The 19,817-nt window shown below is 39.9% G+C and overlaps 1 protein-coding gene across 1 annotated transcript in view; it reads left to right on the plus strand.

Annotated features, from left to right (window-relative positions):
* creb5b (cAMP responsive element binding protein 5b) overlaps positions 1-19,817 on the plus strand; it is a 461,203-nt gene that overhangs the window by 99,599 nt on the left and 341,787 nt on the right. The window contains exons 3-4 of the mRNA XM_060825361.1: positions 62-183; positions 19,255-19,377. Coding sequence (XP_060681344.1) covers positions 62-183; positions 19,255-19,377 — 245 coding nt within the window. The remainder of the gene's footprint in view (positions 1-61; positions 184-19,254; positions 19,378-19,817) is intronic.

Consider the following 19,817-nt stretch of genomic DNA (forward strand, 5'->3'; position numbering starts at 1 on the left):
AGTACCTTTATTTTGGTTAATAGGATTTAGTGCAAATAATTCTAATCTGTTATTTTTGTAGACCAGACTCCCACTCCTACTCGATTTCTGAAGAACTGTGAAGAAGTTGGACTCTTTAATGAGCTGGCATGTTCCTTAGAGCAGGAGTTTCGGAAAGCACAGGAGGAGGAAGATAATAAAAGGGTACGTGAGGATATTGTCTTGGTACACGTTTTCCTGCTCTAGAGCAATGGTTTGGAAAGTCTGATTAACTGCACTTTAACTTATTTGTGTGCCAATTAACAATAGCTTGCTTTGGTGTAAAAATGTATTCCTTTTTTTCCATCTGCTCTTTTGTGCTGTGCTAACAGAAGCTGCCATACTGAGAACACACTAGATAGATGACTACTTGCAAGTCTCGATAAAAGATCCAACTCTAATATCTTAACTCTGTGTTTTCCCTGTTGTACAATTTACTCCAAGTTGATGGATTGAAGGTTTTTCCCTCACTGTATCTGAAAGAATTAGAATAAGAGAAATTTCATAAATTTTGCACAGAATTCCTGATAACACACAACACAGAAACAAAGGTACTCCAGTTACACTAATCTGTGTTCAATTCCACAAGTAGCTTCCAATACCATGCGCCTCAGCTCACCATTTCAGTGAATCTTTCTGTTTCTTTTTCTCTCTCACATATCTAGTTCTAAGGACTATGCCTTTTCATTTAAATTGTGGATTGAAATGAGAAAAAGCCTTTTTTAAAATCAGTGTTAGGAAGAATAACTTGACGCCTATTGCAGATGTTGTGAGCAAGCAGCAATTGAAATTTGAGGTTCAGATGATTTGGAAATGTAAAGGTGTACAGACGTAGCTGAAGTGGACAATAAGAAGTCATTTGTTCTATGTACTAGTGACCAGTTATTGATGACAGACAGACATTTTGTCTTCCAAAGACTCAGTGATTAGTTCTCAGATAATTGAACAGCTTAGAGCTGGGAGCAAGTTACGGAGAGAGAAATGTTCAGTTCCTCCCCAATTTGGGAACAGTCTTTCTGTTCTGCTAAACCTAAAATTAAACCTGAAGAAAACCATTTTATCTCTCCTGAAATAGTTGTTATAAGCTGGCGACTTTAAGGTGACAAATCAGAGAGCTTTTATAAATGAACAGGACATCTTGTGTCTCAACCAGTGGGAGCTCCTGAACTGGCCATTAGGAAAGTCCTAAAGGTCAACTCAGCAACAGAACCTGGAGCAAAGAGCAATGAACTGTCTTTTCAGTTTTCTTTCCCTCTGCTGTAGCCTATTTTTACCTGTTTGTTTGTCTATGCAAAGGGTAGTTTGAGGGGATTGGACTTTTAATTAGTGATGTTAATATGCTGATGTAATTTTCTACCTGCAATAAGTCTAAATACCTGTAATAAATTATGATTCTTGTTCAGTGCAGAAACCTGGTTTGTGCTTTCTATTGACATGGGTCTGAAAGGTAATTTGGGGAGCTTTATATATTTTCTAAAGCTTCTGCAACAACTCTCTGAATACTGGGGCTCGATTTTCCAGGGCACTACCTTAGTGAAGTTTAACATAGCTTGCTTCTGAAAGCATTTTTATTTGCTTTGTTGCAGCAAGTTTTGCATTCAACCATTCGTGACTAAGGAAATACCTCCTTACTTTGTTACTGGATTTATTGGTGATTATACTTTGTACATACCTCTTAGTTTTTGAAACAATCTCTCTGAGTCTACCTTTAAAGAACCCATCAAGTCACCTCTAAGTTTTCTCCCTTTTGAATTGTTCACCCATTCTTGCTGTGCTGTCAATTATATTACTGTTCTTGTAAATATGTTTTACACTTTAAAAGAACATGGATTCGTGAGATAAAAGTGTGGAGACCAGAACAATTCACAATATTCTCAGGACATCTTAACCATTGTCCAAAATGAGTTTGAATTCAATACTTTTGAACTCAATACCACCAGAAATAAAACCTCATAGTTTCTCAGCGGTTTCAATTGTTTTGCTGATTGCAATGATTCAAGACTGCTAAACACCACTTAAGGGACAATTAGGGATGGGTCATCAATGCTAACCTAGCCAGTGGTGCCCATATCCTATGAATAAATGAAACACTTTTTATAATTTGTACCCCCACATCCCTAGATTCCTTTGCTGTTCCATGCCATTTAGTTCTTTACACTGTTAGCTATTGCTGATGCCTTTGTTTCCCCTGCTGTATTACCTTCCATTTATTTATTGATTGATTTGAAACTTTACTGAAAAATCTGTGAGTGTTTAAATATCATTTTGTATTATGGTGCATTTTTTTCTCTCAAAGATTAGCAATGCAATTTGATATCATTGACAAATTTTGATTTTGGGTTACCTGTTTCTAAGTCCAAATAATTATTGCTAATTGTGAATAACAGTAATCCCACTACTGAAATTAATTGCTCCTTATCTGAATGTGTGCAGTATCTAGATGGTGTAGATGAGTAAATGGGCTGAAACAAAGTGGTTTAGATTAGAGATATATTTTCATGATAAATAAATTCAGGAAATAAATATTTCAGACTATACAGTATTTTTAAAAGACAAACAGAATAGCAAAGGAGGTGGTCCTATTAGTAGGTAAGAGATAAGGACTTCAGGGAGGAAAATCATAACGTAGGATCAATATGGATGAATTTTATGAATAGCAAGAGTCAGAAAATACTGTGGGAAGAAGTTTATAGCTAACACTGTTCTCCTGGTGGAACCTTTATTGAAGTATTCAACCATATAATAGTTGTGCAAGACTTTAATCTTCATAGAATGGACCAATTAAATTGGCAAGAGGGTACACAGGATAAGTGCGGAATATTTTTATGATTGTTTCTAGGAGCAGTATGTTGTGGAACCAGCTAGGGATAAATCATGTTTAGATTTGATGTTGTGTAATAAATCAGGGTTAATTACTGTACTCATACTAAAACGTCTGCTGGGAACTAGTGATCATAATCCAGTTGAATACCATGTTCAGTTTGAAAGCCACATACTTCAATCTCAGCCAAGAATCTTAAACTTAAGCTTAAATTTTAAAGAATGCCAATTATTTATAGATTTGAGAAGAGAACTAGCTTAGGTTAATTGGGTAAATCGACTAAAATGTATGACCATTATTAACTTTTAAGGAAACAATTGAAAATGTCAAAAACTCAGTAAAAAATTCCATTCCATCTTATAAAGAGGTTAAGGATAGTTTTACCTGAAGAAAGGGGCATATTATTGTTCTGTGCAAGATTATCAGTACTGGGACTGGTTTAGAAAACAGCAAATGACCACCAAAACTTAAATGGAAAGGGGAAAAAATAGGATGAGAAACTAGTCAAGAATATAAAATGATAGTGTCAGAGCCTTTTCCTATTAAATAGAAGTAGCTAAGGTAAATATTGATCCCCGAGAGCCAGAGGCATGAGGAAATTATGGGAAATGGAGATTTAGCAGGTATCTTGAACAAACTTTTGCATCTACTTTAACAAAGAAAATAAAAGTTGCATACCAGGAAAAAAAGGCAACTTAATGTAGTTTACATACAGTAATATCATTTTTGAAATTTGGATTTCAAAAGAGCTAAATGCATGTTGGTTACTTCTGAGAAGTATCCTTAAATAAAAAATAATTATGGCAGATCCTATTTTTGGAACAATGACGTAAATCCAACATTTATCAGAAAGTAGGTGAATGCAGTCGCCTGTGGTGTTAACGGAAAGATGTTTTTACGTTGAGTTTATGACAGTAGGGTAAATACTTAAGGTGATTTGCTTTGTTTTTAGTTCAGAAAATATCAAGGATTGAGCAAGTTTGTTTAAATTCTGTTCCGAAGATACCATAATTGAGTTCAGGAGCAAGTTTAATTCTGTCCCAGAAAGATTGGTTACGTCAGCAGATGGGTTTAATTTTTAAATTTGCCAATGCAGCAAAGTTTGTGTAGAAATCTTCAGGTTATTAGAAGTGACAAAACTTAGACTGTCAAATTTGTGAAATATTCATGTTAGCAGACATGGGAAAGGATTCATTGAATTATCTCCATAGTCTACAGCAACGAAACTGTAATGAGTCAGAGAAGCAGAAACCTAGGATTTGAGATCAGGGTGTAATTTTTTTTGGATTTTGAATCTCAATAACAGTTTTGGGAATCAGGCTGAAACTTTTATTTTCTTGTTTTTCAAGTCTTTCTGACTGTCTTCTATATTTAGATAGCTTGTCTTTTTAAATTTCTTCTTTTGAGTAACAAACTTCTGATCTATTTTTAAAGAAAATCTGCAACCTTGTGTGAGTATATCTGCGATTAACCACCATGTTAAGTAATGAACCAAAGGGGAAAAAAGATCCATCAAACCAAATTTATGTCTGGGATCTGACATATCCAGTAGTATCCTTACCTTGGATCATAACACTAGGTGCTAAAAGTAAATTAAGGTAATATCAACAGAGGAAAAATATTAGAGAAATATAAAGGATAAAAATCCAACAAACCCTCAGGACCTAATGGCCTACATGTTAATGCTTTAAAAGAGAGAGCTGCAGAGATAATGAATGCACTGGTGATGATCTTCAAAATTCCTTAGTTTCTGGGAATGGTCACTACCTTATGAATGATGAAGTTCCTCCTCACTTGTGTTGTAATTGGGCTGTCCCTGTTGTTCTGAGACTGATTTCCTGATTTAGCCAGATTTACAACCAAATCCGAGCTATGGAAAATATTCTTTCTACATCCACCCTTTAAGTGCTTTCAATGAGATCAATTTTCATTCTCCTATGCTTCAGAGAATACCAGCTATGTTTCCTCAATCTCTCTTCCTGGAACAGTCCTGTTGTTGAAGGAATTAGTTCAGTGAGCCTCTGCAGTATTCCTTCTATGGCAAGTATATACTTCCTTGGGTGAGGGGACCAAACCAGCACACAATATCTCAGGTGTGATCTCATCTAAGTCCTCTATAATTGAAGCAAAATATCCTTAAATCCATGGAAAGCGACTGGCCCAGATGGAGTGCCCGGCTGTGCACTCAGATACTTGTGGACCAGCTGGTGGGAGTATTCATGAACATCTTTAACCCCTCTCAGCTACAATCCAAAGTCTTCATCTTTTTCAAGAAGACCACCATCATTCTGATGCCAAAGAAAGTTTATGCAGCATGCCTTGATGACTACCGCCTGGTGGCTCTGACCTCCATAATTATGAAAAGCTTCAAGAAGTTCGTCATGGCTCACATCACCTCCAGCTGACCAAATTGTCTTGGTCCTTTGCAATTTGCCTACAGGTACAACAGGCCCATGGCAGATGACACCTCCCTGGCCCTACACTCATCCCTGGAAGATCTGAATAACAAGGATCCTTATGTCAGGCTCCTACTTATTGACTGCAGCTCCACTTATAACACTATAATGCCAAGGAAACTCATCTCTAAATTCTGAGACTTAGGTCTTGGCTCTCCCTTCTGTAACTGGATCCTCAACTTCATGACCCATAGACCACAATCAGTAAGAATAGGTGACAACACCTCCTCCACCATGATTCTCAACACTGGTGCCCTGCAAAGCTGCGTACTTAGCCCCCTTGTGTACTCCTTATGTACTCATGATTGTGTGACCAAATTCTGCCCCAACGCCATTTACAAATTCATTGATGACACTACCGTTTTATGTCAGATCTCAAACAGTAAGAAGATAGAACACAGGAAATTGTTTGTGTGTTTAGTGGCATGGTGTAAAGACAAAAATCGCTCCATCAACATCAGCAAGATGAAGCAGCTGGGTATGGGCTTCAGGAAGCAGAGTGGAGGGCATGCCCCTGTCTGCAACGGTGATGCTGAGGTGGAGATGTTCAAGAGCGTCAAGTTCCTGGGAGTGATGATCACCAACAGTCTGTTCTGGCCCACCCATATCAATGCGATAGTCAAGAACGCACAACATCTCTACTTCCTCAGGAGGCTAAGGAAAGTCAGCAGGTCCACAAAGATTCTCACCAATTTTTATAGATGCACCATAGAAAGCATCCTGGATGGATGCATCACAGCGTGGTCTCGTAGCCTTTTATCCCAGGGCCACAATAAAACACAGAGAGTCATGAACACAGCTCAGTCATAGAGATGTATGGAAACAGACCCTTCGGTCCAACTTGTCCATGCTGACTGGATATCCTAAATTAATCTAGGCTCATTTTCCAGCACTTGGCCCATATCCCTCTAAACCCTTCCTATTCATAAACCCACCCAGTTGCCTTTTAAATGTTGTAATTGTACCAGCCTCCTCCACTTTCTCTGGCAGCTCACCCCATACATACATGAAAAAGATGCCCCTTCGGTCCCTTTTAAATCTTTCCCCTCTCACCTTTAAACCTATGTCCTCCAGTTCTGGACTCCTACAACCCAGGGAAAAGACACTGTCTATTCACCTTCTCCATGCCCCTCATGATTTTATAAATCTCTGTTTAGTCATCCCTCAGCCTCTGATGGTCCACAGAAAACAGCCCCAGCTGATTGAGCCTCTCCCTATAACTCAAATCCTCTAACCTTGGCAACATCTTTGTAAATCATTTCTGAACCCTTTCAAGTTTCACAACATGCTTCCTAAAGGAGGGAGAGCAGAATTGCATATAATATTCCAAAAGTGGCCTAACCAATGTCCTGTACAGCCACAACATGACCTCCCAACTCCTATACTCAGTGCTGTGACCAATAAATGAAAGCATACTGAACACCTTCTTCACTATCCTATCTACCTGAGTGCATCATTGAAATGATGCATTGTCTCCATCTATACTTCCCACTGCCTTGGGAAAGCAACCAACATAGCCAAAGACCCCTCCCACCCTGATTATACTCTCCCTTCCACCCTCTTCTGTCGAGCAGGTGATATAAAACTTTGCATACATGTACAAACAGATTCAAGAATATCTTCTTCCCTGCTGCTCTCAGACTTTTGAATGGACTTCTCCAATGTTAATTTTGATCTCTTTGTCTACACCTTCTCTGCAGCTAAAACACTGCACTCTGCATTCTATTCTGCTATGCTGATGTACTTCGTATGGTATGATCTGCCAGTATAGCATACAAAACAATACTTTTCATTGTATCTCAGGACATGTACTGAAGTGATTGTAATGAGGTTAGCCAGGTGGAACTCATAGAATATAAATTCCCTGGTTAGGGCTGTTAATCTGGTCCAATCAGGGATCCCTGGTGACAGGAGGGTCAGATATCCTGTTCACTCTGAGAGAGCTGGCTCTAAGGGAACTGTATCAGTGTCAAGGACTGTGCATGTGCAAATAAAGGGTGACTTGATGATGGGATATCACCCTCTGTGGAGTTATTTCAGTAGCAATGAGAGTGGGATTAATGATGTAACTATACAAAAGCACCCATTAGCTGAAGTCCATCTGGACTTCAAACAGGCACTACAACTGGTATTATCATTTGGAAAATGCATCAAGTGGAGCAAATGAGGTATATTGGGTATTCTGATGGATGCAGACACCCCTGCCAGTCCGACTGAGCTTGGGGAACGTGAGTAAAGGCAATTGCATAGCTTCACTCAGGACATATCCTGAACAGAGGGAATTTAGGTCTGCCCACAGCAAAACCCCCAAAAAAACAACCAAGCCTCAGAAAATTTACTCCTAACCTCTAAATGTTCCCTAGTATATGTTCTCAGTCTAGCTGAGGTCATGCAGGTACTTAAAGGGTGGAATCTAGTGCGAATTTTGTTAAAGACTTGTTCTGCAAAACTTGTTCTGGTCAAAACGTTCTTCAGGATCTGGGCTGACAAATCGTTGTCATTGCTGCAATTGTGCGGATACTGGACAGCAAAAGAGTCCCACAAGACTTAAATGGAGTAAGGGAACTTTTAGTCCAGTATCCAGGAGAGCGCACACCCAGGAAGGTCCACCTATATCTGGTTTGGAACAGTGAAATTGCTTAGCAACATGCAAATCAAAACCCATCAAAATAAACTTCTGGTTAAATGGCCACCTGGTTCTAGTGGAGGTCAATACTAGCGTGAGCTGAAAATGTGTTGCTGGAAAAGCACAGCAGGTCAGGCAGCATCCAAGGAACAGGAAATTCGACGTTTTGGGCATAAGCCCTTCTTCAGGAATTCCTGAAGAAGGGTTTATGCCCGAAATGTCGAATTTCCTGTTCCTTGGATGCTGCCTGACCTGCTGCGCTTTTCCAGCAACACATTTTCAGCTCTGATCTCCAGCATCTGCAGACCTCACTTCCTCCTCGTCAATACTAGCGTGGCTGTTTCAGTGATTGCAGAACAAGTCTTTAACAAAATTTGCACTAGATTCCAACCTTTACGTACCTGCATGACCTCAGCTAGACTGAGAATATATACTAGGGAACATTTACAGATTAGAAGTACAACTTTGGTTCTGGTCTGTTATGAGAAGCAGCTTGTTCAGTTATCACTGATATAGTACTAAAAGGCTCAGGCCCAAGCTTGATGGGATGAAATTGGTTGAGAAAGATTCACCTAGATTGGCTCAACATTTTTCAATTAGAAGATGGCTGCTGGAGTGATGTCTTGATTAAATTCTTAGAAGCTTTTGAAGGTCTAGGAACTACCAAAAGGGTCAAGGCCACTTGCATGTTGACCAGGAAGCAATCTCATGATTCTGCAAGGCTCGCCCAGTGCCATTTGTCTTACGGGCAAAATTATAGGCAGAAATCAGAAGGCTGGAAAGTGAAGGAATTATCAAACCAGTCAAGTTTGCAGAATGAGCAGCAATGGTCATACCGATTGTGAAGCCCAATGGTTTGGTTTGCCTTTGTGGAGATTTTAAACTAAACATAAACTGTTTGTCACACCTGGATAAATATCCAAACACTTGCATAGAGTATTTATACACAAAACTGGTGGGGGCAGGGGGGGCTGTCCTTCACGAAACTGGTCATGCATACTTGCAGTTGTGGTTAGATGAGGATTCTTAGAAGTGTGCTTCAATTAATACCCATAAGGTTTGTACTAATACATGAGACTACTATTGGGGTATTATCAGCCTGTGCAATTTTCAGCAGCTGATGGAGAACATCTTACAGGGCCTATCTCAGGTCACCATTTATCTATATGACGTACTAATAATAGGGAAGGCCATTAAGGAGCTCCTAGAGAACTTGGACATTGTCCTTAGATGTTTCTCCCAGGTAGGTGTATACCTTAGAAAGTAAAAAAAGTGTGTTCCAGGCACTCCAAATGACCTATAAGGGCTACAGCATTCATAAGACTGGATTAAACCCATTGGAAGATAAAACAAATGCAATTAAATGTATCCTGCCTCCCATGTCTGTACCAGAGCTTAGGCCTTTCCTTGGGCTGGTGAACTATTATGAAAATTCACACATGTAACCTGACCTCCATCCTGGCACTTTTACATAAACTCCTAAAAAAGGGTCAGCCTTGGAAATGATTGCGTAGCCAAGCCATAGCTTTCAAGGAAGTAGAGAAACAGCTATCATTCTCCAAGGTGTTGACACATTATAATTCCAAGTGAGATCTGATATTGACAGTGATGCGTCTCCATACAGCATTGGGGTAGTATTAACTCATAGGTGATCCAATAGAGAAAAACGCGTATGCATTCAGGACGCTGGCTAATACAGACAGTAAATATGCCCAGATAGGAAAGGTTTGGCGGTCATATTTGGAGTCAGGAAGTTCTGCCAATACTTTTACGGATGTAAATTTGTACTAATAACGGATCACAAACCCCTACTAGGTCAATCCATAGCCCCAAGCCGAATTCAGCAATGGGTTCTAATACTAAGTGCGTATAATTGCAAATTGGAATACAATCCAAGATGGCAAGTAGCAAAGTTATATGCATTGAGCCACCTTCCATTGGCAGATACACCATTGGTGGTACTGCCACCAATGTTGAAGAATCCACAATGGTTTTAAATTTTCTGGAACACATTTCTGGTCACAGTTGACAACATCAGACTGTGGATGCAGAAAAATCTGGTGTTGACAAAACTGGAACAACTGGTGGTGATGGGGAAAACCAAAGAGCCTGCTATGTGACATCTGCTTGGAGGCCTTTGAAAGTCTAAGTACATTACTCTTGTATACTATTTTCATTTCCTCTTAAAATAATCCATACTGCCTGTTTTTCAAAGTTCCATGTTCTGTTTCTAGATGCTCTTACTTATTTTTTAAAGCATAAAATACAGAAACTTTCCTGTTTCTGATGAAAAACAGACTGGTCTATAGTGCTTAGGCTTGATTCTTTTTGCAGGTAGGAAAACCATTAATTACTAGCCCATTCACTCTTCTATAATGCTTCTTTATATCTGTCTGGGGCTTTTGCCCGAACCGTTGATTTTCCTGCTCCTCTGATGCTGCCTGGCCTGCTGTGCTTTTCCAGCACCACTCTAATCTGGACTCTGATTTCCAGCATCTGCAGTCCTCACTTTCTCCTTCTTTATATCTATCCCTAGTGTATTTGAGAATGCGTGGCTGCATGCTATCCAAACCTAAGCTTTAATCTTATTTATGTTTTGCTAATGTGTTTTTTTTTTCCTTTCTCTATTGCAACTGTATTAATACTAGGTTAATTGCAAATGAGGTCACTCTTGGTAGAAAGCAAGGCAGTTAGATGCCATTTTTCTTGTAGAAGTCCTCAACTATCAAAGTCATAGAGTCATACAGCATGGAAACAGACCCTTTTGTCTAACTGGTTACCTGCTTGTTAGTTTTGGTCAAAAACATGAAGGTTAAGTGGGGATATCATGGCCAAACTCAAAATCACCAGAGAAGAAGCAAGTACTGATAATTAAGATCCTTTTCTCCTATAATTAATACTTGAGTGAAGTGAGTAAACAGTGTTTGAGCAGATTAGATGCTAGGAATCCGAATGTGAGTAACTCACCTCTTGGCTCCCAAAGCCTCTCCACAATCTACAAAATACAGTTCAGGATTGCGATGGAATACACCACAAGGTATCAGTAGTTGTTAATTATATAGAGTACATAATAAGTAAGTGTTGATCATCATTCAATTAATTTCATTGTTATTTCTCAGAAAACAGTTCATAATAAAGTCACTCTCTCACTAGAGACTTACCAACTTTAAGTATGACAAATGGAAATGCCAACATTTCAACGTATATCATAACATCCACAGTTTTTTTAGATTAATTCTTCAATGGACAATATTTTACTTTAAGCAACTTAATTTCAGGAGGCATTTACAGCAACAAAAAATTTTGTTGATATTAATATCTTAGCGACAAAGTATTTCATTAGAAGCAATTCTGTTATTACGGATACCATTACTAATAGTATCCAAAGCAGTTCAAAATCATTAACTTGGTAATGTAGAATCACGTAATCAATATGAATACTCTTGCTACTGGCACGCACATACTGCCAGCAAAAAATTAAAAACAGTATAATACATTGTGTACAAGCAAAAATGTTGAAATTTTGTCTTGGGCTCAACTGAAATTTCACAATTGCCAGCATTTTAATTTATTTCATCAGAATTTTCTATTTCTTTCCTTTTTGCAATACTTTAAAAAAAGATTGTGACTAGAAGTGAAAAAAAATCATCTTGTGTTGACACCATCTATTTTCTGTAGTGTTAAAACCTAAAACATCTGTGGTAACCCTGTCTGCTAGAATAATAATCAGACATCTTGAACTGATTAAGGACTTTGATATTTGTTAGTTTCAGTGTGGCTCCAATTCAATATAATGACAGCACAAAAATTGTTCCAAGTGTAATACTGGTTTTGAAATCCAACTCTCAAATATGAAAGAAAAAAATATAAATGCGTTGCAGAAGGAAATATATTTGTGAGAATACTCCGCATTGTTTTTTGCATCTTTCTTGGGAAGCTTCCATTGGATCTGAATCACAAACGATCTTTGAATTTTAACTGCCCTTCACTAGTTTGTGCCATGTTGACCCGGAATATAAGAGGTGGTGACCATAGATTTTAAAAGATATTTTTTCCCAATGTTTCTCTCAGCAGACTGATGTAACACAGTATTGCTGCATGCTGCATAACCCAACTGCCTTGTAAGCCAGATAGGGATTGATGGAAGTTTGTTTATTTACTTATGGGATGTGGGTGTCGCTGGTTGACCAGCATTTATTGCCCATCCTTAGACGCCCTGAACAAGGTGGTGGTGAGCTGCTGCCTCAAACTGCTTGTTGCAAGTAGATCCACAATTCCAAGGGAGGAAATTCCAGGATTTTGACCCAGAGGCACTGAAGGAATGGTGTTAAGTCAGGATGGTGAGTGGTTTAGAGGGGAACTTGCAGGTGCTGGTTTTCCCTTGCCCTTCTAGATGGAAGTGGTTGTGAGTTTGCAATGTACCGTCTCAGGGTCCTACAGCGTGCCTTGTCAACAATACACACTTTTGCTACTGAATGCCTTCGGATGAATGGAAATAGAGAGGGAAGTTACAGCAAGGAAAAGGCAATCATGCTGTTTAGTAGTATGTTAACGGATAATTTGGCTTCAATATTTGCAGGGACCCGGTTATAATTGTTTACTGTGTTTCCCACTCTGTTGTCAGCCAAATTCACATGCTGGCAGCTTGCCAGGTGGGAATACCAGCCGCAGGAAGCCACAGTCAGAGACCCTTGAGAAGAATCCCGCAGATGTTGGGCTGGTTGAAATCAGAAATCATGAAACAGGCAGGAAATTGGGTTTTGAAGTAGGGGAGATTGAATATAGGACATCTAGAGACTGTGGGGTTTGGTTGGGAGTTGTGGAGATTTGTGTTGGGGTGGGTGCTGCGGTTGCTGCAGCAGCAGTAAGGCAGGAGTGCAGTCAATAGAAGCTGAAACCCAAAGATCTGTTTCAGGACTAGGAAGCTCCCCAGGTGCACCTGCCTCACAATGTGTGCTGTAAAAACACTAGCTTCTTGATCTGAATCTTTTGTCTTCTTTGCACTGCTTTGTTTTGTGAGCATTAGAAACCTGGCAGTGGCAAGTGAAATCAGCCTTCTCTATATTGAACATGATAAGAAAGTGACCTACCATTCTGAGATGGGACAGCCACATATTTTGCTCCTGCTGTCAAACAAATTTCAACAGGTGTATGTATAGTGAAATGAATGAATGAATGATCTTTGTTGTCACACTTGTATTTGTCAAATGAGTACAGTGAAAAACTTATAATTTCCCACTTACAGCACCATCGTAAGTACAAAGGTACCGAGCTACAGCTTCATCAGTTACAAGATTAGTTACAGTGTAACAATGTCACCAACACATGGTGCCATCTTAGGTACAATCCTTAGTTACAGAATGGAGAGATGAAGAAATAAAAGCATTTTTGGCCACAGGTCAGAAAAACAAGAAGCAAACTTTAAAAAGACAAATATCACAGACTCTGTCTCTGCAGCCAACCAGTGTAGGGGGTCTCCAAGTGGTCAGATTGCTGGCTGCCATCACTCTCTGCACTGGGCTGCTGTCATACTCAAGACTGAGCCACTGTTGTCACAAATGAATGCATTGTTTAATTTTTAGGGTTTAATCCTCCTCCTTTGATATCTTCCTATTTATTGTGGAGGAATGGGGCTAATAATCAAACCATTTGCAACTGTACTGTTTTGGCAGTATTCTAATTTATTTCATTGGCACACCTAAGTAACTTAGCTCTTGACAAAAAGCATGCGTGCATACTAGGAAATCATGCCATATCAATCTTTTGAATTTCTAACCTTTTATGTAAATGAAGAAACATCACCGGCACAATTTTGTTTGTGAGATTGACTTTATAACGTGAATAGAATTATGGAAAATATATCTTTGCTTCCAACAAGATGACATTTACAGTTACTGGCAATACCAGAAAACACTGTTGATAAAAGATAACTTTAAAAGAAACAGAATATTCTGTGCGTACTCAGGAAGGCAGTCAGTATCCATGGAAAGAGAACATTTCAGCTTTAAATCTTTCATGGAAGAAAGGTTTCAAATGTGGTTTCAAACGTGCTTCTAAATCAACGTACTGAATAGGAAAACTAACAACGGTGTAACTTATGAAGTGGAATGTAACAATTAAGATGTGGTGGTTTCCTGCTAGTGCCACTGTGTTGGTTAATATCTCTACTACATCTTGAAATAATGGCTACAATCACAAATTTAAAGCACTCCACATTGACAAATGTGTCTGAATTTTGTGGTACTTTCTCTTGCCAAGTTTTGACAATTGAGTTGCCACTTCAGACACCATAAGACTCAACCATTCAGTGTTCTGAAAACTTTGAACAGAAGAGAAGTGACACGGGGTGGGAGGTGGAATTGGAACCAGAGGCACTAATCTCAGGAAGGCCACCTGAGCCTTGACCTTTGGTTGGATAAGACACTTAGGAGAGTCAAGAGGGAAGCCATTGATGGCTAGTCAGATGAAGGTACTTGCTGCATGCTGGATTCGCCCTGGATTAATTTCACATGTCAGAGGGCCAATGCCAGCGAAGATTGCAGATGGATCAGAAGGCCTTCATAGATCTGTGTTCTATGCTGCAATATTACCTCCAGTTTGTGGAACTCTTATATAATTCAATGTCTATGCTTTACTGCAGCCTCAAACTTCTGCCCAACTTTGTTCCAGGGTTCCACTGGGGACATGAGCAGCATTTTTCAGGCAGCCATTCATCATGTTGGAAAGTTTGTCATTGGACTGACAGAGATCCAGGTAGAAAGATTTGTGGGCCAGTGCAGGTTTCCCACAAGTGCAGTTCATGATTGCTTGTATCCATGTGGCAATTGGGGCTTCTTGGGACCGTCTTGTGTCATTTATCAAACAAAAGGAGTGCCATTCCATTAACCTAACTGATATACAAAACCATGGATATAGCCTTCAGGATGTGCTTGGTTCCCAGGAAACACTCATGATGATTAGATTACTGACAGTGTGGAAACAGGCCCTTCGGCCCAACAAGTCCACACCGACCTGATGAAGCACACCCACCTAGATCCATTCCCCAACGTTTACCCCTGCATCTAACACTACGGGCAATTTAGCATGGCCAATTCACCTAATCTGTACATGTTTGGACGGTGGGAGGAAACCGGAGCACCTGGAGGAAACCCACGCAGACACGGGGAGAGTGTGCAAACTCCACACAGGCAGTTGCCTGAGGCGGGAATTGAACCTGGGTCTCTGGCACTATGAGGTAGCAGGTAATTGATGTATTTATTGCAGAAAACCCTTTTACTTTGGACATCTATTAGAAGCAGGGTAAGGCTACAGGATTCACATAGATTGTATGTTTCTTTGAAAGTCAAAATGTCATTGATGACATCCATGCAGCCTTGCGGGCTCCTATCCTTTGACACCACTGCCTCAATAAATTGTCCTTATTAACGTCCAAGGTCTATGATCACCAGAAACAAATGGCCAGATTGGGGGTGGGGGTGGGGGGAGGTGGTGGTGGTGGCAGGATGTTTAGTCCCCTATGATCATGGAGGCTTGCATACAATGCTTGCTGCTGGTTGGTGTGCTACTTTGATGCCTCCTTTCCCACTTGGACCACTTGCCCAGTCAGTTTTTTAGATCTTTGGAGGTGTCTGCAGTGGGAAGACCGCCTGGAGGAGGACTTCCAGCACCAGGCCTTCCCTGATTGCCTGGCTTCAGCTGGAAATGCAGACTGTCATGTGGAGGGATTCACACTGAACAATGGTGGCCTGACTGAGGAGTCTATTTTTATTTTATAAATTGGAGAGTGGGCAGCTCCACATTCTCACCTGAAAAGGCAATCTGCTGTTATGATGATGTTGCATTGTAAAAATTCATTATCCTCCAAATTTTGTCCTTTCTTGATAAAAGAAAGGCAGGCTTATTGGGAACCATTGCTATCTTCTCCACAATTGCATCATAAATTCTCTAAGGACTCTATGCTAGCGCAAAGATTCATGCAAATATGATAAGGCCAAATGTGATAGCTTGACAATAACACTCCAGTATTTCTGACTCTCTGGCCCGTGCCACTTTTTTAGGAGCCGACCACTGCGTGACTAGGTACTTAACTGTGCCAGATAATGTGCTGCTTATTGGGTTCAGTTAGTGTGATGCTTGGCAATTTAGAACAGAAACTGTTGGAGTGCACTCTCCAAGTAAGTTCAGTGTGGATGCAACTAAAAAGGCTTCAATGGTAACTTGCAAACAATTTTTTGTAGGGCCAGAAGCGTTATAGAATGTCCTATCGAGATCATATGGATTTTTATTGTCCTGGGCACTGGTTTGATTTGTCTTCACTTACACAACCCTTAGTTGATCAATCCATGTTAAGATGATAACTCCACAAGAGATATGAGCAGGATTAGGCCATTCAGCACATCGAGCCTGTTCTGCCATTCGATCATGGCTGATATATTTCTCAACCCCATTCTCCTACCTTCTCCCCATACTCTTTGATTCCCCTCACTAATCAAGAACCTATGTATCTGTGGCTTAAATACACTCAATAACCTGGCCTTCACGGTTTTCTATGGTACTGAATTCCAAAGATTCACCACTCTCTAGCTGAAGATTTTTGTTCTTAACTCAGTTGCCTTCTCTCTTAGCCTGTGCTTGTGGGTCCAAGTCTCTTCTACTAGTGGGAACATCATCTTCATATCCACTGTATCGAAGACTGTCAGTATTCTGTAAGTTTCAAAGAGATCCCTCCTCATACTTCTATGCTTCATCAAGTGCAGATTCCGAGGTCTCAACTGCTTCCTATATACAAGCGTTTCATTCTTGGAATTATTCTTGTAAACCACCTTGGACCCCTCCAATGCCAACTCACCCTTTTTTAAATATGGGACCCAAAACTGCTCACAAAATTCCCAATGCGGTCTGACTAGAATCTTATCCAAAGATGTGCAGGTCAGGTGAATTGGCCCTGCTAAATTGCCCAAAGTGTTAGGTGCATTAGTCAAGGGTTATTATAGGGTAGGGAAATGGGTTCGGGTGGGTTACTCTTCGGAGGGTCGGTGTGGACTTGTTAGGCCAAAGGGCCTGTTTCCATACTGTAGGGAATTTAATCTAACCTTGTACAGCTTCATAAATACACCCTTATTCTAGTGCTGTCAACATTAATGCTAGCATTGCATTTGCCTTCTCTTTTTTATAGGTATTATTGAAAGAAAAGGAAATTTTAAAATATTTTTTACAGAATAATGAAGTAATACAAGCAAGTATAAACACCAATATAAAATTAAATAGATAAGAAAAAAAAGAAATAAATAATAACCAAAACACAAAAAAAGGAAAAGCCCAACTAGCTACTAATCCATTCTACAAACAACCAAAATATAAAATAGAATATCATACATTACGAGCAAAAAAATAACTGAATAATTAAATAACTAAGTACAGGTTCAAAATGGATTTACATCAAGTCATAATAAAACCCATAATTATACAGGATTCCTCCTCTCCACCGCCCCCCCAGCCAGAACCACTACCACAGCCCGACAAAAGCCCCAGACAGTATAGCCGAAATATCTGTGTCGATATAGTTCAAAAAGGGCTGCCATATTTTATAGAATAATTCAGTTTTTTGGTGCACCATATTTATGAGGAAGTCAAGGGCAATATATTCCATGATTAACCTGTGCCAATTCAAAGGTCCTGGAGGACCCTCAGCTGCCCAATTCACTAAGATATTTTTCCATGCACAAAAGGAGAGAATGGAAAATAGTTTCCTCCCGTGCATGTCCAGGGAGGGCAAGTCTGAAAAGCCCAGGAGAAGAGATATTGGATCCAATCTAATCTCCGTACCTAAGATCTCTGTCATGGCATGTGCTACTCTATCCCAGTATCTATGGATGCTGTGACACGTCCATAAACAGTGCGCGAGCGTGCCCGTTTCAACTTTGCATTTAGGACACATTGGGGATGGTCCTACCTTAAATTTTGTGAGATGTTCAGGTGCTATATGAGCCCTATGGAATATCTTTAATTAAATAGCTTGAGTTCTATTGCAAATAGAGATATTTCTGGCATTTTCCCAGATGTCCTTCCATATTTCTAAAGAGATTTCTAACCCCAATTCTTGGTTCCATGTTTTAAATAGTCATTCCATGTCTTTCGATACCTCATTATATAATGAGTGATAAAGAGTACTGACCGAGGGTGGACCCATTGGCCATAGCACTCTTCTTTCCCTATCCAATTTGTGTGGACTGTCTAATAATGTAATATAATCTCATATTTGGAGATACCAAAAAAGGTCTCCATTAGGCAGTCCAAACTCCTGGTGCAACTGCTCAAAAGACACCATAACTTCCCCATCAAACAGGTCTCCCAAGCAAGAGATACCTCTGGACCTCCAGATTTTAAATGTAGCTTCTGTCAGCCCTGGCTGAAAACCCAATGCTCCCACTATAGGAGTATAAGGAGAAGTTTTCTGTAGATTACCCTCATCTTGCTGCATTATCCTCCAGGCTTTAATTGTATTTAATACAATAGGGTGTTTGCAACAGTCCAGCGGTGTTCCGCAACGATCTGTTTGGGGACCATTGCTGTTTGTCATTTTTATAAATGACCTGGAGGAGGGGCTAGAAGGTTGGGTGAGCAAGTTTGCAGATAATACGAAAGTCGGTGGAGTTGTTGACAGTGAGGAAGGATGTGGCAGGTTACAGCGGGATATAGATAAGCTGCAGAGCTGGGCAGAAAGGCGGCAAATGGAGTTCAATGTAGATAAGTGTGAAGTGATTCACTTTGGTAAGAGGGTGCCTTCCAGCACTGGGCCTTACCTGGTTGCCTGGCTTCAGCTGGAAAAGCTGGCTGGTTTGTGGCCGGATTCACACATTGGTCAGACTGTAGAATCTATTCTTATTTTGTAAATTGGAGAATGGGCAACTTCACATTCTCACCTGAAAATGCAATCTGCTGTTTCTTCTGGGGTGGAAAGCCTCCTACTGATCCTGCAGCCTCAAGGGCCTATCCTCCATCTTTGAGGTAGAAAACCCATCCTCTACTCAATAATAGGCTGTTCAGAGAAAACCCCAGCAGAGTGAATAATCCCCAGAGAGTGCACGGCTGTCACCTCCATTTGACAATCAATATTAGCTTCCAGACTCAAAAAGCACAATCCTGTCCCTGCACCTGATTGACTCGAATATCATAACCACGAGAAAGTGAATTACTTTGTTTGTTGTTTGAATCTCTTATATCTCTAAGATATTTGGTTATTTTAAACTTAGAACATCTGTAAAATTCTCAAGTTTCAAAATCAGGTATAGTCATTGAAACTACATTTTTATTATCTATTTTGCCTTTTCTAGGCATCAGTGGGTTTGAACATTTCCAATCTCAGTGAGATACAGGGCAAAGAGACATCAATTACTGACAGTTCAACACAAGCATCAACTTTATCCCGGACAGTGTCTGCAACCCGATCTGAAAAGGTAAACATGTTGTGGATCAGGTTATCTATCGAAGTATCAAACAGCGAGTTTTAAGTTAATGCTGAACTGAGCATTAAATATCCTGAAGGTTACTGCTGTACTGATTCAGGCGTATCGTATTATTCTCCTCTGTACGTCACTTCAAAGGATCTGTTTCAGTTATTTTAGAAATGTAAAATGAGCTAAAATAGGAACTTGAATAAAGCTTTTAGTTAGCCAACAAATAATTAAAACTCACCTTTACTTTGAAACGATCAAGGTGAGCATAAAATGCTAGAAATCCAGTGTAGGTCGTTTTATGTCTGCTATGACAGGAGCAAGCTATGGTGTGCCTGGTACATGTTACACCAGTTTTCAGAAATGAAGATTGAAAGAGATATTTTTGTGAGGTCAAAAATTGAGCGGAAAAGGGGGGAGAGGAGAGGAAACGAAGGTGGAGG

Source organism: Hemiscyllium ocellatum, chromosome 5 (assembly GCF_020745735.1).
Source record: "Hemiscyllium ocellatum isolate sHemOce1 chromosome 5, sHemOce1.pat.X.cur, whole genome shotgun sequence".
NCBI classification, from domain to species: domain Eukaryota; kingdom Metazoa; phylum Chordata; class Chondrichthyes; order Orectolobiformes; family Hemiscylliidae; genus Hemiscyllium; species Hemiscyllium ocellatum.